This window comes from Thalassophryne amazonica, chromosome 21 (assembly GCF_902500255.1).
Source record: "Thalassophryne amazonica chromosome 21, fThaAma1.1, whole genome shotgun sequence".
In the NCBI taxonomy this organism is placed as follows: Eukaryota; Metazoa; Chordata; class Actinopteri; order Batrachoidiformes; family Batrachoididae; genus Thalassophryne; species Thalassophryne amazonica.
In genome coordinates, this window is record NC_047123.1 from 30,119,167 (window position 1) to 30,135,893 (window position 16,727).

Sequence of the window (16,727 nt, forward strand, 5' to 3'; positions counted from 1 at the left end):
CAAGACCACCTCCAGCATACAGATACACACACACACAAAAAGAAAGAGTGGGCATGTTCTAAATTTACACTGGCATTTCCTTCCTGCTCAACTCACAGCTTTGGCTCGAAGAGACAGAATTTGTGCACATGTTGTGCAGAGTGAAGTGTCACTTGGGGTCTCCAACAAAAGCAGTGTTCAGGGTCCCACGTTTGTCTGGCCATAAACCGTCTCTGTTTAGGGTGGTGAAGTCAACACGGGGGGCGCTGTGAGACACTGAAGGGTTTTTCTTCTTCTCAACACCCCAGGGGTCCTCCAGGTTCTCCTGCTTGTGGTGTCCAGAGTGCACACGTCTGGGTGTCTGGGCCATAAGGTCACCTCTGGATGTGGAGTTCCCCATTGCAGTCAAATCTGGAGAAAACGCACCAAAATCTTCATGCGCCCAAATCCACAGTGCTACCGCTGTAGGCCGTAGCTTGGTGTCTTACCTCTGGTTGTTGTGGTGATGATCTGACAGAGGTGGCTGGTGTTCTCCATTTAAGAAGTTCTTAAAAATTCAGTTAATCAACAATAAATCTAATCAGGGAGCTGTGACTGAGCTACAGGAATATAAGTCCATCAATGCTGATAAATGAATGTCAGACACAAAGAATTTTACATTTCAAAGGTTCCTTTTAAATGCTTTTAATTAATGTTTAGCTGCGAAACATCTTTGGTGATAATCACATCGACGTTGGAGGACACAAAGATCACTCAGGCAGAGAAATGTTGAATTAACCTCCAGAAGAAAAGCACATTAAAGAGGAACTTGTAAGCTGGATTCTATTTCACAGAATTGAAACTTCTTGTTCTCTGAAAGCAGCTGAATTAGAAGAAAAACATTTAGAAAACTTGTTTTTTGAAGATTGCATCATGTGTGTGTGAGCTGCATCTGTTCATACAAGATGTAACGTATGTATGTATGTATGTTATTAAGACACCTGAGCACCTCTATTAGTCATATAAAGAATGTTTTAACACAGTGCTACATTAATGTTCAACAACGTTAAAGGAGAATCCAACACTTTTTAAACTTATGCTCTATTTTTAGATTTTTGTGTGGTCATATTGCCCCTAAGGACAAAAATGAATTTAATCAATGCATTACTGAGTTAGAATACAAACAACACAGCAGGCTAACTGGCTAATTAATGTTATTGTGTGGGGCAATCGGGAACACAGAGTAAATCACTTCTTGTTGCCACATAATTAATAAAACATAATTATAAGTGTCTAGTAGCACAGACAACGTCTCTGCAGAGGTAAACGTAAGCATGTTTACCTTGATAAATGTAAAGAGCTTTTTAAGATAGTTGATTATATAGTTAGCCAACTATCTTAGAGACCTAACAGGGCTACTCTACAGGGTATTGTTCTATTGCGATCACCCACAAACCAAAAAACGGGATGAAACGGCGTAATCCATCTTGCCTGCTAACAAACTGACTTATAAAGTGCAGTCCTGGCAATCCACTTTAAAGTGAAAGAAATGAGTTGTGCCATCAGCCAAACATGAATCAAACCCCAACAAACACTTGTTAGGCTTCAAACCTTTACCCCGATGGAGCACGATCAAACAAGATTCAAACCGTAGTCACTACGAATTACTCGTTTTGAAGACGTTCCAACATGATTGAAGCCATTAAGACCACGAATACCTAGAAGTTACCAGGTACTATCAGCGATTTGGAGAATTGGGATGAAATTTTTTGTTTTAACAGTTTGAAAATTAGATCCCGATGTCGAATTTGGTGCTGTAACTACGGCTGTAACTACTATGTATATCAAGTTTGGTCATGATTGAAGTTACAAGAATGCTTCAAAACGAGCCTCGATTTGCTATTTGGGATTAAATCAAATCAAATCAATTTTATTTATATAGCGCCAAATCACAATAAACAGTTGCCCCAAGGCGCTTTATATTGTAAGGCAAGGCCATACAATAATTACGTAAAAACCCCAACGGTCAAACGACCACCTGTGGAGCAAGCACTTGGCGACAGTGGGAAGGAAAAACTCCCTTTTAACAGGAAGAAACCTCCAGCAGAACCAGGCCCAGGCAGGGGCAGTCTTCTGCTGGGACTGGTTGGGGCTGAGGGAGAGAACCAGGAAAAAGACATGCTGTGGAGGGGAGCAGAGATCAATCACTAATGATTAAATGCAGAGTGGTGCATACAGAGCAAAAAGAGAAAGAAACACTCAGTGCATCATGGGAACCCCCCAGCAGTTTAAGTCTATAGCAGCATAACTAAGGGATGGTTCAGGGTCACCTGATCCAGCCCTAACTATAAGCTTTAGCAAAAAGGAAAGTTTTAAGCCTAATCTTAAAAGTAGAGAGGGTGTCTGTCTCCCTGATCTGAATTGGGAGCTGGTTCACAGGAGAGGAGCCTGAAAGCTGAAGGCTCTGCCTCCCATTCTACTCTTACAAACCCTAGGAACTACAAGTAAGCCTGCAGTCTGAGAGCGAAGCGCTCTATTGGGGTGATATGGTACTATGAGGTCCCTAAGATAAGATGGGACCTGATTATTCAAAACCTTATAAGTAAGAAGAAGAATTTTAAATTCTATTCTAGAATTAACAGGAAGCCAATGAAGAGAGGCCAATATGGGTGAGATATGCTCTCTCCTTCTAGTCCCTGTTAGTACTCTAGCTGCAGCATTTTGAATTAACTGAAGGCTTTTCAGGGACTTTTAGGATAACCTGATAATAATGAATTACAATAGTCCAGCCTAGAGGAAATAAATGCATGAATTAGTTTTTCAGCATCACTCTGAGACAAGACCTTTCTAATTTTAGAGATATTGCATAAATGCAAAAAAGCAGTCCTACATATTTGTTTAATATGCGCATTGAATGACATATCCTGATCAAAAATGACTCCAAGATTTCTCACAGTATTACTAGAGGTCAGGGTAATGCCATCCAGAGTAAGGATCTGGTTAGACACCATGTTTCTAAGATTTGTGGGGCCAAGTACAATAACTTCAGTTTTATCTGAGTTTAAAAGCAGGAAATTAGAGGTCATCCATGTCTTTATGTCTGTAAGACAATCCTGCAGTTTAGCTAATTGGTGTGTCCTCTGGCTTCATGGATAGATAAAGCTGGGTATCATCTGCGTAACAATGAAAATTTAAGCAATGCTGTCTAATAATACTGCCTAAGGGAAGCATGTATAAAGTGAATAAAATTGGTCCTAGCACAGAACCTTGTGGAACTCCATAATTAACCTTAGTCTGTGAAGAAGATTCCCCATTTACATGAACAAACTGTAATCTATTAGACAAATATGATTCAAACCACCGCAGCGCAGTGCCTTTAATACCTATGGCATGCTCTATCAAAAGCAGCACTGAGGTCTAACAGAACAAGCACAGAGATGAGTCCACTGTCTGAGGCCATAAGAAGATCATTTGTAACCTTCACCAATGCTGCTTCTGTACTATGATGAATTCTAAAACCTGACTGAAACTCTTCAAATAGACCATTCCTCTACAGATGATCAGTTAGCTGTTTTACAACTACCCTTTCAAGAATTTTTGAGAGAAAAGGAAGGTTGGAGATTGGCCTATAATTAGCTAAGATAGCTGGGTCAAGTGATGGCTTTTTAAGTAATGGTTTAATTACTGCCACCTTAAAAGCCTGTGGTACATAGCCAACTAATAAAGCTAGATTGATCAGCTTCATCGAGATTCGATATACCAAATTTGGTGGAACTGCACCACTAGGTGGAAGCATAAAGCAAATTGTCATACACCTGATTTTCTCTTAAAGTACAAAGAGACACCTTCAGATTGTTCTAATCACTTTTAAAAATCATTTTAGAATAATTAAAAGGATATCAGTCGCATTCCTTGAGAGCAGCGTTGGAGCAATACAACAATGGACGGTCATGAAGGTGTGCAACAGACAAAAAGGCTGTTCATCGTGTGACTTGTTTTAAAAAAAAAAGGGTAGTGAAAACCATGATTGAAATAAAATATATGAGTGCCAAAAATGAGAAGGTCAGATGTACAAGTAGAAAACTAAATATACAGCTTCTGCATTTTTTCTGTAAATATCTGTGCCTTCTGCTAAATTCTTCATTGAACACTGTCCAAGTACTTCAGATTCATGGGAATTACAGTCTATTAAAAAACATGTTTGGTGGTGCAATCTTGCTGTATATTACATCTGGAACTTACCCCAAATTCCTCTGCACAAGGACAGGTTTGATCTATGGAATATACCTCATTGACACAAACGTAAAATCACATCACCCTTCAACATTCACAGGTCAGGTGTTTCCATACTTTTACGATCGTTATATCAAAAATATGTTTATCATCATAAGTTTTGAATGAGATTGGCGTTATGCATTGAATTGCTTTTTGTTATTTCTTCTCAAATGGTCCGCAAACAGTACTGGACAATTTTAAAGCTGCAGGATTTGGTGTCATCTATTGGTGACGTTCCAGACTGCATGATTTGACATCTTTATCCCAAAGCTCAGTGAATGGGAGTTCTTCTTGATCTCCTAATATTTAGGTGGTTGGCCAAAGAGTCTTGAGTTGCATTACTGCCATCACTTGGGCAGATTATGTTGGACCTGGAACACATAAGGATATATTGTAAGTGAATTACAAGAGGACATGTTTTATACTTACGTTTGTTTCTCTCTGGCCCTTGGTACCGGCAGCTCTGGTTCCGTGGTACATACTTACTTAGGCTACTTTCCCATCTTACGTCTCCTATCCAACCCCACACTGCTTAGTCCCATAAACACCGTTCTCATGAACACTTGCCACCAGCGGTGTTCATATTCTCAAGGTGCATTAACAGAATTGTGAGACTAAACCACACCCACTGTAACGCCCACATCCTCTGGGTCTTTCACAAAATGGCCATCATCTGTGAGGACCCAGGCCTGGTTTTCAACGTGACCTTCAATAAATTCAAAATGAGTACTGGGGGTCACACTGTTGTAATCAAGACCATTACAGTTTGACTGTGTATTTTCAAAGTAGGTAGACAGTTTAAGCACATGATCATTCAGTGTTTTTTAAGACATCTCTTTGACACATAATTTAATATTTTCAAATATACTTTCGAATATGATAAAAAAAAAAAATTATTTAACCATTATAAATGGAATTGTGCTGCTAGGATAGGCTCCAGCTCCCTGCCACCCTCAGCTGGAGTAAGCAGATGAAGATGAGTTAGTGAGTGAGCTGAAATTAATTCACAGACTTCTTTAATATTCTACATCTGTTGTTATACATCATTAATTGTCCCTTACCAATAATAATTGGTTCTATGACTTGTTTTCTGGTCTCTGGGTCTGTCCTTTTCTCCCTCTTGTGTTCCCATTCTGCATTATTCTGCCTCATGTGCTTTCAGTCTCAGTAATTTTCACAGCTGTCCAGAAGTGTTATATTCGTGTCTCTCTCTGTTATTGCCTTTGATGGATTGTTAAGCATTTTCCGTTTCCAGTGTCTCTTGTGATGCTCCACATCACTGCTTTTCTCTTAGGCCTTTGCTGCAATCCTGTGTTCTTGATATATACAGGGAGTGTTTTTTCTGTGGCTCTTGTGAGCACATGCAAAAAGACTGCCCCAACCGGTCAAACTACAACGCCCGTCCTTAGAAACTGGGCTAAGGGTGGGCCATAACACACACGCGGGGAAGCCCCGCAAATCTGCACGAATCCCAGTAACGATCCTGAGTGGGGATTTAACCCTTCACGCCCCAGCACTGGTAGACACGGGGTCAGAAGGGAATCTGCTGGACAGCAGATGGGCAAGGGAAGTAGGGCTCCCCCTGGTGGCTCTGCCATCACCATTGCAGGTGCGGGCACTAGATGGCACCCTACTTCCATTAATCACACATCAGACACAGCCCGTGACCTTGGTTGTGTCTGGGAATCACAGGGAGGAGATTGTGTTTAACATAACACCTTCTACCTCCCGAGTGATTTTGGGGTTCCCCTGGATGGTGAAGCACAATCCCCGATTGATTGGCCGTCTGGGTTGTGACACAGTGGAGCGAAACCTGCCACCGGGAGTGTTTAGGATCCTCAGTTCCACCCGGCATGACGGCTAATGAGGAGGTCAAAGTTCCCCCCAATCTGTCGGCGGTGCCAAAGGAGTACCGCGATCTTGCTGACGTCTTCAGCAAAGATCTGGCACTCACTCTTCCCCCGCACCGACCGTACGATTGTGCCATCGATTTGATCCCGGGCGCTGAGTACCCGTCCAGCAGGCTGTACAACCTCTCACGTCCGGAACGCGAATCAATGGAGACCTACATCCGGGACTCCTTAGCTGCCGGGCTGATCCGGAACTCCACCTCCCCGATGGGTGCGGGTTTCTTTTTCGTGGGCAAAAAAGACGGCGGACTCTGTCCATGCATCGATTACAGAGGGCTGAACGAGATTACGGTTCGCAACCGATACCCATTACCTCTGTTGGATTCGGTGTTCACGCCCCTGCATGGAGCCAAAATCTTCACTAAACTCGATCTTAGGAATGCGTACCACCTAGTTCGGATCCGGAAGGGAGACGAATGGAAGACGGCATTTAACACCCCGTTAGGTCACTTCGAGTACCTGGTCATGCCGTTCGGTCTCCAAGCTTTGGTAAATGACATCTTGCGGGACTTCCTGCATCGGTTTGTCTTCGTATATCTGGATGATATACTCATCTTTTCTCTGGACCCTGAGACTCATGTCCAGCATGTACGTCAGGTCCTACAGCAGTTGTTAGAGAACCGGTTGTTCGTGAAGGGCGAGAAGTGCGAGTTCCACCATACGTCTTTGTCCTTCTTGGGGTTCATCATCTCCTCCAACTCCGTTGCCCCTGATCCGGCCAAGGTTGCGGCGGTGAGAGATTGGCCCCAACCAACAAGCCAAAGGAAGCTGCAACAGTTCCTCGGCTTTGCGAATTTCTACCGGAGGTTCATTAAGGGGTACAGTCAGGTAGTTAGCCCCCTGACTGCCCTGACCTCCACTAAAGTCCTCTTCACCTGGTCGGATCGGTGCGAAGCCGCGTTCAGGGAGTTGAAACGCCGGTTCTCGTCTGCACCAGTTCTGGTGCAGCCTGATCCTAATCGCCAGTTCATAGTGGAGGTGGACGCCTCTGACTCAAGGATAGGAGCCGTGCTGTCCCAGAGCATGGAGGCCAACAAGGTTCTCCATCCTTGTGCCTATTTTTCCTGCAGGTTGACCCCAGCCGAGCGCAACTATGACGTGGGCAATCGGGAACTCCTCGCGGTGAAGGAGGCTCTTGAAGAGTGGAGACACCTGTTGGAGGGAGCGACGTTGCCCTTCACGGTTTTCACGGACCATCGGAACCTGGAGTACATCCGGACCGCCAAGCGGCTGAACCCCAGGCAAGCCCGCTGGTCTCTGTTCTTCGGGCGCTTTGACTTCCAGATCACATACTGCCCCGGGACTAAGAACCAACAATCGGACGCACTGTCCCGGGTGCATGAAGAGGAAGCCAAGGCTGAGCTGTCGGATCCAACCGAGACCATCATCCCCGAGTCCACTGTCGTGGCCACCCTCACCTGGGACGTGGAGTAGACCGTCCGGGAGGCCCTGGCAAGAAGGGACCGGCCATAAGAACAGATTGTACATCCCACCAGAAGCCAGAGCTGCCGTCTTGGACTTCTGTCACGGGTCCAAGCTCTCCTGTCATCCCGGAGTGCGTAGGACCGTGGCAGTTGTCCAGCAGCGCTTCTGGTGGGCGTCCCTGGAAGCCGACGTCCGGGACTACATCCAGGCCTGTACCACCTGTGCCAGGGGCAAGGCAGACCAAAGGAGAACCACGGGCCTCCTCCAGCCCCTGCCGGTGCCTCGTCACCCCTGGTCCCACATCGGCCTGGACTTCATCACGTGCCTCCCGCCGTCCCAGGGCAACACCGCCATCCTCACGATAGTGGACCGGTTCTCCAAGGCGGTCCACTTTGTGGCCCTCCCGAAGCTCCCGACGGCCCAGGAGACGGCAGACCTCCTGGTCCACCACGTCGTGCGTCTGCATGGGATACCATCGGACATCGTATCGGATCGTGGTCCCCAGTTCTCCTCGCAGGTCTGGATGAGTTTCTGTAAGGAGCTGGGGGCCACCATGAGTCTCTCGTCCGGGTACCACCCCCAGACAAACGGCCAGGCAAAACAGGCTAACCAGGAGCTGGAGCAGGCCCTTCGCTGCGTAACCTCCGCGCACCCGGCGGCCTGGATCGAGTATGCCCATAACAGCCAGGTCTCATCTGCTACCGGCCTCTCCCTGTTTGAGGCGTGTTTGGGGTACCAGCCCCCATTGTTCCTGCTTGTGGAGGGAGAGGTCGGAGTGCCCTCGGTCCAGGCCCACCTCAGGAGGTGCCGCCGGGTGTGGCGGACCGCCCATTCTGCCCTGTTGAAGGCTCGAACGAGGGCCAAGGCCCATGCGGATCGCCGGCGTTCCCCGGCCCCTGTGTACCAGCCCGGGCAGGAGGTGTGGTTATCTACCAAGGACATACCGCTCCAGGTCGAGTCACCAAAACTGAAAGGCCGCTACATCGGACCGTTCACCGTCCTCAGCCCGGCCGCAGTGAAGCCGGGGTTTCCAATACCTGGTGGACTGGGAGGGGTACAAACCCGAGGAACGCTCCTGGATGAAGAGGAGCTTCATCCTGGACCCGGCCCTCCTGGCTGAGTTTTACCACCGTCACCCGGACAAGCCTGGTCGGGCACCAGGAGGCGCCCGTTGAGGGGGGGGTCCTGTTGTGTGGGCCGCTGAAGAGGAGGTACTGCTGGCCCACCACCACCAGATGGCGCCTGCTTGAAGTGCGGGCTTCAAGCACGAGAGGGCGTCGGAGCAACGGAGAGTGACAGCTGTCACTCATCTTCCACATCACCATAAAAGCCGGCCTACAACTCCACCTCCCCGCCGAGAAATCAGCAACCAAGAGGTAACCGTCTCTATTGAGATTTCTCTGCTAAACTGAACTCTTCTTTGCAGCTGTTTGCCCTGTGGTATCCTTATCGGAGCTGGAGTAAGGGCGTTACCGCGACGACTTTGCATCACGCTCCATATCAGATAAGTGGTTACACAGGAGCTGCACGAGTGTGTGATTGGAGGTGGAGGTGCTCCCTCCTTAAAGAACATTATCTGTGAGTGGACTACTGAGTGTGCGGACTCACACCTGGATTTTCTCTGTTCTCTGCCAGCAGTACCAGGGTCGACAGCCGAAGGCAGAGGCCACCTGGGGAATCGGGACTTGGCGGCTCCGGTGTTCTTCAGGCCCGTTGGTGGTGGAAGCTGTGTGGGAATCAGCTCTTCTCTCGCCAGAGGTCTTCTATCTTCGAGCCTGCCCACACGTCACCTGGTGTATAATTGGCAATCCATATTTCTGTCTGTATTCCGTTGTGTTTCCACAACATTAAATTGTTACTCGTTGGCTTATCCATTGTCCGTTCCTTAGCGCCCCCTGTTGTAGGTCCGTGTCATGACACCTTCCCAACAGTTAAATACATATGATCACACTCAAAAGTTGAACCATCAATAATCATATTTCAACATTTTTCATTTAATAAACCTCAGAAAAATGTGCTAAATTATGCTATAAAAAAAACTGCAGGTTTGAGAAAAAAATTTGCTCAAGTTTTGTAACAAAATTACTTTCAGAAAATTTTGGAATTGGAAAAAGTAAAACCCATAATGATGCCAAATAAATTTTAAGCATACAAAAACAAAGACATCGAGCCTCATTTATCCAACACATTGTTCACAGTTTTATTTGAATTTGTGTTAAAGTTTGTTTTTTTGTTCTGACAAACCAGGAAGCACTTTGTTGAAAAAGGAAGAGAAAATGGTACTTTCCCGACATCCTTGCAGCTGATAAACATTTGATAAACAACATGGGCACAAATAGTGTATTTTAAATTTTTTTTTCTTCATGAGATTGCAAAAACATTACATCTCATTTGGCTAAAAGGATTAAAAAAAAAACTTCAAAAATGCTCCAAGTGACACAATGAGAAATAATTTTGCATGTGCTTGCAGGTGCATGTGAAACACAACCACATAAAAACAACATATAAATTATAGAAAAGTCGGACATAAAATAATGTGCAATAAATTATCATTACCATCATATTCTGATTGTCAGTTCCTCATTATAACCAATAAATTCACAGAATAACAACTGCCCATCAACATGAAACTGACAATCATAAACCTGACGGTAATAAAAAATAAACATAAAAAAAAATAAAAAATTTTTTGTCTTTTCCTTTAGGCGGTGAACAGAGGGCAAACTGGGCGGACAGACAAAAACACATTTAAATAAAAAGAGTGTGCCCCGTTTACGTCTCCTAACAAAACCAAATGTTACGCAGACATTTAAGTGTTACAGCAACGTTGCTGCATTGCTTCAACAGAAAGCGTCGACGTCACAGTTTGGGCCTCCTTCTTTTCCTCACTTCTCTTCCTCGGCAGCTGCTGCAGGCGGGCGACGGTTGGGAAAAGATGTCTGACGGGGCAGGGAGCGGCTCTCCAGGATTATGTCGTGCTAATTCGACTGAGTTCATGTCTAATGGCTGCAAGCGAGACAGAAAAATGGCGTCACGTGACACATGCAGGATGTAACAACATAATATTGTTTAAAAGGTGTTTCTAAAGCCTTATTAGGACGGGGTTCGTTTGACATGGGGAGGTGGGATAAAACAATTATTACCAGAATTTCTCAGTGTCTCAATGCTCCATTAGAGTCAATTTTAGGGACTGCATGCTCCCGTAGCGGTGAGGATTCTGCAGACTTTTACTGTCTCTAAAGCAATCCCTAGAAATGACCTCAGATTATTCTAAACCCATGAAGATTTATCCTCAATTTGATCACTAACTAACACAACTAAATTAAGGTGGTCAGTTTCCTTCTATTTTGTGTGATCAGATGAATAAATATTACAGATATCTTGTTAATGACATGAGTCCACCTCCCTGTATGAAACTGATCCCAATCTGAATAGGATTAAAGTTATTACCATAATACTTATTCGTCTATTATGGCTTTGCAAGAATTTTTGCTAATTTTATTTTATGCAATAACAGTAATAACAAAACCCAGCTCATGCAATAATCAAAATGCTGTCAACTTATTTTACAACATCAGTGCTCCGAGGAGAAATCACCCAAAATTATTTTGCTGCAGCTGTTGCCAACAGGAAGTGATACTGACCCCCACAATTAATAACTGTCAGTGACTCTAGTGCCATCTAGTGGTTATAACTCAATACAAAATCCCTCAAAGTTTCCCATTAAATACAGACAGAAAACAGAAAATAAAAAATAAAATAATCTTTAAAAAAGAAGGAGAAATACAAAACACACCATCAATGATTTCATCCTTTACTTTGTGCAATTCACGGAAAACGTCTTCCAAAATTTCCTAGTGCGGCACAAATAAAGGGGAAAAAAATAAAAAAGTTAAATAACATCACACTTTGTTTACTTTCTATGAGTAATCACAGGAAACAAACTGTTCAGTGCAGGAAATACTTTTTTTTTTTTACCTGTTTCATTCTATCGAGTTCTAACGAGTCTGTGTCACTGCCGCCCGCTGCTGGTCGTAGCCTGTATAAAAACAATAACTGGGGTCACATTACTGCTGTTGTTTCTGCTCACACACAACCAGCTTCTTCCAGCTCTCACCTTGAACCCATTGACCTGTCTGCAGAGTTCGCTCGCTCCCACGGTTTCTTTGCACCGTCTACACAAACGTGAAATTTGCAAATTATGCTTTAGTGATTGTGCTTAAAAAAAAACAAAAAAAAAAAACATAAGCAAGGATGACTGTGTTCCCATGCACCTGCGTTCTGTCCACCTCGAGTGCTGGGTGAGGGAGAATTTGGATCATCCTAAAAGACAAAGCAAACTAATCAACCTCCTCTTTAATCTTTGATTCCACCTGCAAAAATTAGTTTTATGACACATTATTGTAATCAGCGTTTCTGCCACAATTTTTATTAATTAGCTTTTATATTTTCAGCGCTGTGCAAAACAAAAAACAAAAAAAAACCTAATGCACAAACGATTTTCACAAATCACAGCCTCATACGATATCACACCATCATCTCTCAATAATCATCAGAAATCAAGCGGAAGCTTCATTTTAACTCACATTTTGGCCGTCGTCGGGCTTCTCTGAAGCCGCTTTCCTTCTGGGAGCAAAAAGAAGCCAAGTAAGAACAAGATTTAATATTTCAAATCCCTGGATTTCAACAAATATAAGATGTGCAGAAATAATAATCACAATGGACACACTGAGCAAATATTATTCATCTTTTCACAAAGCTACTATGTCACAAAGCATCTTAATGAGGTCAGAAATGCACCACAGGTAATGAGGTCGAGCTTCCTTAAACACAATGATTTTCAATCACCTGTTGCTTTAAGCGGGAAGGAGCTGTTACTGGCCCCGCCTACTCACGCCTAATTTGCTTCTCTACGTGCACAAATGAAAGCTCGACCACATTTAACTGCATTGAAACAATGCAAACTACTTTGATCTCGATATCCTGACCTTCGCGCCAACAGAGCATTCATCTCCTCCATCAACCCGCCGCTCCCTCCACTCGTTCGGTTGGCATCGTTTTTGGCACCTGAAGAGCTGTCCTCAGGCTGGAGGGAGGGGAGAAGAGAACAAGAAGAAACACAGCAAAGGTCACAACCTAGATTTTGTTGCAGTTATTTCTGTTAATCTGACGACGGTGTCTCACTCTTTGAACACGGCGCAGTTTGGCTCCGGCGAGCATGGCGGCAAGTCCGCTCGGGGCGGGGTGGTCGTCCGCGTGGCCACCTCCGCCTAACGGGAGTGGAGGAGGGAGAGGAGGTTGCGGCGTGCCTCCCGAAGGCGGCGGAGGTCCGGGTGGCGGTGGAGGGGGAGGAGGGCCGCCACCCGTGCTGATTGGTGGAGGCACTACTGGAGGAGCTACAGAGAGCACAGCTGGGTGGCTTTGGAAAGAAGAACCTGGACAAAGAGGCAGAGATCAGACTCACTGTCTTACTGTTGATGAAACGCATGACCCGAGCATGCTGAGGTGAACTTAAAATTAGCACCTGAATTGGAGGAGCGTCGCTCCCGCTCGATGTGCGCCTGCATCTGCTGCTCCATCATCTGCCTAAAAGGACAACAGAACAACGGAGAGCGTGGTTTACTGCAGCGGGAGCTGACTGGGTGCACAATAGAGAAAAGACGCAGCGAGAACAGATTCTGCACCACAGACTTCAGTGTGGAAAGGAAAAAAAACCCCAAACAATTCAAACTTGAATTATGTTTGCAGAACTCGTCTGCTTCAGACTGCAGCACCGACATTCTCCAAAACATCTTTATTCCTCTTTAGTTTGGTGCCATTTTAGTTATTTTAATCTGCAGGGATTATACTGGTGAATTTGGGGACGGACACAGAGAAAGAGATGAGAAAGAATTAAAGAAATAAAAGGTCAAAAGTTCCAGAGGAAATGTGCTGAGGCAGCAGCGCCACACAGAGGTCAGTCACGTTACTGCACAGGAACAGACAAACATCCGCCGCTGCTACAGCCGTAATCCCTTGTGCCGCTTCGGCACACAGCAGAGATACAAGCACACAACTTCGATCCTATTTGTTCCCTTAAGCCGCGACATTGGAGCAGGTTTAAAACAGGAACAAAGAGCTGTTTGTGCCCGACTGCAGTCTTAGGGATGAAAAATGGAGGAGAGGCTGCTGGGGAAGTGATGGAAACGGCCTCAAGCATCGCTTTGAATACTTGAGTGTCTACAATCTGCCACTGCAACCGGGAGGAAAAAAAAATACATTATTTTAAAAAGTTTTGTCTATTTTTACCTCTGAGAAGGAGGTTACATTTTCCACCCACATCTGTTTCAAGGAAAAACTACCCAACTCACTTTCTTTGAACCTGGAGGAGACATGGTGCCAAAGAGGAAACCATTAAATTCTGGAGGGGATTTGGATAAAGATCATTAGAAGGGACATTCCCCCGCCCCCCAATTTTCAAATTATGACAAATAAAGCATTCAGGTTGGAAGAACGCCTCTTCCTTGTACTGCCAGTTGGGGTATTTTCACACATAAGAGACAGAAATATCCAAATAACACCAGTGAATTTGCACATGCTGCAGGTCCAGACTTCAGATTACATGCACACTAGGTAGGAATAGGATTTTAGGTAACTTTTTTCTTGCATGGACTCGTGACCACTCGTGCACCATCTCACCCTCTACCACCCATAAACATGCTCATTTTGAGGGAAAACAAGTAAGACCTCAGATGCTGGAGCCTTTTGGGTGCAGATGTGGACGAGCCCCAATTCACTTGGACCCTATTATTAAACAGAGTCATAAGTCTTGGTTTTCATGAACCTGGATCTTTTGTTCCTACAACTGCTGCTACCACCACGTGACACACACACATCACACACCCCAACCCATCTGCTGCACTTTTAGCAAGTAGCTGCCACAAGTTCTCTAACTTGTAATACATATAAGGGGGCGCAAGTGAGCTGACAGAGTGGATGAGCCAGAAAACAAGCAGAATCAGTACCACAGAACCAGGCCCATTAAATCCATCATACACAAATGGATATGTATTTTTTTTTAAATTGCTCCAAATTTTGAGGCATAAAAAACAAAACAAAAAAAAAAACCAAAACACTTTTTTTTTTTTTTTTTGCTTTATCTATCTATAAAAAAAAACAGAAATTTGAAAAGCACAATAAGACTATCTGAAGTAATAATATTTATTAAAATAAATTTAATTCACATTTGGGTATTTATTTGTCATATGTAATAAATGTTTGCACTTCTATTTGCTGTTCAAAGTGTCATCAAAATATCTATTTCTTTCTATTTCTTTATTTCTGTTCATTTTTTGTGGGGGGGCAAGAACATCTGGAATTCCCACAATAGCTTTAGCTGGAAAACCTTGGCAGTGGAGTGTTTACCTGGCTCTCTGAGCATCCATCTCTTCTGAGGTTGGTCCGTTCTGGAGTTGGCGCTGAACAGCTGGACCTAAAGACAAAAACAAAAGGATGGAGAGAAGAGAAAAAGAAGCTGACCTTAATATTCTACTGCACTGGAATGTTAAATGAAATTAGTGCCACTCCAGTTAATTAAATATCCAGTGACAACAGAATTAAACAACACTTAACTATGTTTTATCGGTTCTATGATGACGGATGTGCAGAGAAAAGTGTGCACATGGAAGATGATTTCTTCATCTGCACTAAGACATAAATCATATTTTCCAGATGAAATCCAAAACTGCCGTCACAGCACTCATCCTGTTACCCACAAAGCTCTGTCAGACATATGATGCTTCATTTGAAGGGTGACCTGCCATCAGACAACAACACTCCCACATAACGCTCCCATGTACGCATCAACAGTGCAACAAAGAGGCGTGGTTTGTATCCGTGCCACTCCCTCTGAGAAGACAGATCTAAACTGGAAGCAAAGGATGTTAGTGATGACAGTGTGTCAGCAGCAGGTGACAGACATGCCCCTCCAGGAGATATTAGCTAAAAAAAAAAAAAAAAGCAAATAAATAAACACATAGGTGCAGTTAGTGTTGAACAGAGGGAAGGAGTGGGGAGGCAGTGTCTCTGATGTCTCCATAGTGAATTCTGGCATTCATCAGGGATGTGTTCTGGTTCCTTCACTGCTCAAGGTTTGCATGGACTGAGTCTTGGGTCGAGTTGTGCAGTCCAGCGGCTTAGGCGGCGAGGAAAGGTTTACTGACCTCAACTTATCGGACAACGCTGTGACCACTGCAGAATCAATGAATGCCAAGATTGCAGCACTGTTTTTAAATAGTCATTTTCAATTCTTGCATCTACCAACAAGGTCACTTTTCCACCTGCATCTGCAGGTTGGTCTGCGGTTTCACATGCTTTAATGCTCACAAACTGAGTAACCCAACTTCAGCATTAAAACAAAAAACAAAACAGCGCAGGCAGGAACTTTTGGCTTTAAGATGTCAGATTGTACATGTTGGCATAAATGATTTTCATCAAGCTTGGTGAAATCTCAATCATCCTCTGCAATATATTCCATTAAATATTGGATCATGATGAGTAAGGAAAGCCCAGACTACTTAAGGCACAGAATCTGAGTATTATTTGCTTTTACATTGCATGATGGGGAAAAAGTTCCCTTGCAATGAATGCATGTTTGAAAACAACACAGTCTCAAAATAACAAAAATAATTTCTGTGATGGTCACTTTAAATAGAAAGGACCTGCTGCTAGTCACCCCCCGTCCCAATCTGTCCATCACTATAGGAGTGTCTTTGAGAACAAGCCAGCATCCACATATTAATTATTCTGTTATACATGTTCCTGAAATCTTAAATAAACAAATCATTTCAATCCAAATTTTGCTTAGAGGAGGAAACTTTTTTACATTTAAAGAAGGGATAAAATATGTATATCGTACAATATGACACATTTTAACTCCTGGATCTTTACCTAAATACAATGTATTCTTCTTATAACAATCAACATTTCCAAAACTTTCCTCAACGTTAGCTCACTGGTTTCCAGAGTAATCAAAAACAAACAGGTCTGGTCTCCTTGGTGAAGATGGCGCCACTAATCAACGATCCACACACTTCTCAGACCTCACAGCGTTTAAACGCTGTCAGAATAAACAGCTAACATCAGAAGAATGGCATGCACAAAATCAACCACAAACCAGAA

At 44.1% G+C, this 16,727-nt stretch overlaps 1 protein-coding gene across 2 annotated transcripts in view; it reads right to left on the reverse strand.

Annotated features, from left to right (window-relative positions):
* Positions 1-9,743: 9,743 nt before the first annotated feature.
* LOC117503046 (ena/VASP-like protein) overlaps positions 9,744-16,727 on the reverse strand; it is a 35,039-nt gene continuing 28,055 nt past the window's right edge. The window contains exons 4-13 of one of the 2 annotated variants that reach the window (XM_034162206.1): positions 14,973-15,039; positions 13,093-13,154; positions 12,753-13,003; positions 12,557-12,654; positions 12,155-12,191; positions 11,843-11,891; positions 11,686-11,743; positions 11,547-11,607; positions 11,365-11,422; positions 9,744-10,574 (exon numbers count right to left, since the gene is read on the reverse strand). In XM_034162206.1, the coding sequence (XP_034018097.1) occupies positions 10,537-10,574; positions 11,365-11,422; positions 11,547-11,607; positions 11,686-11,743; positions 11,843-11,891; positions 12,155-12,191; positions 12,557-12,654; positions 12,753-13,003; positions 13,093-13,154; positions 14,973-15,039 (779 nt within the window). In that variant the 3' untranslated portion in view covers positions 9,744-10,536. Of the gene's footprint in view, positions 10,575-11,364; positions 11,423-11,546; positions 11,608-11,685; positions 11,744-11,842; positions 11,892-12,154; positions 12,195-12,556; positions 12,655-12,752; positions 13,004-13,092; positions 13,155-14,972; positions 15,040-16,727 lie in introns of both variants that reach the window. The other variant, XM_034162205.1, reaches the window with a different exon arrangement.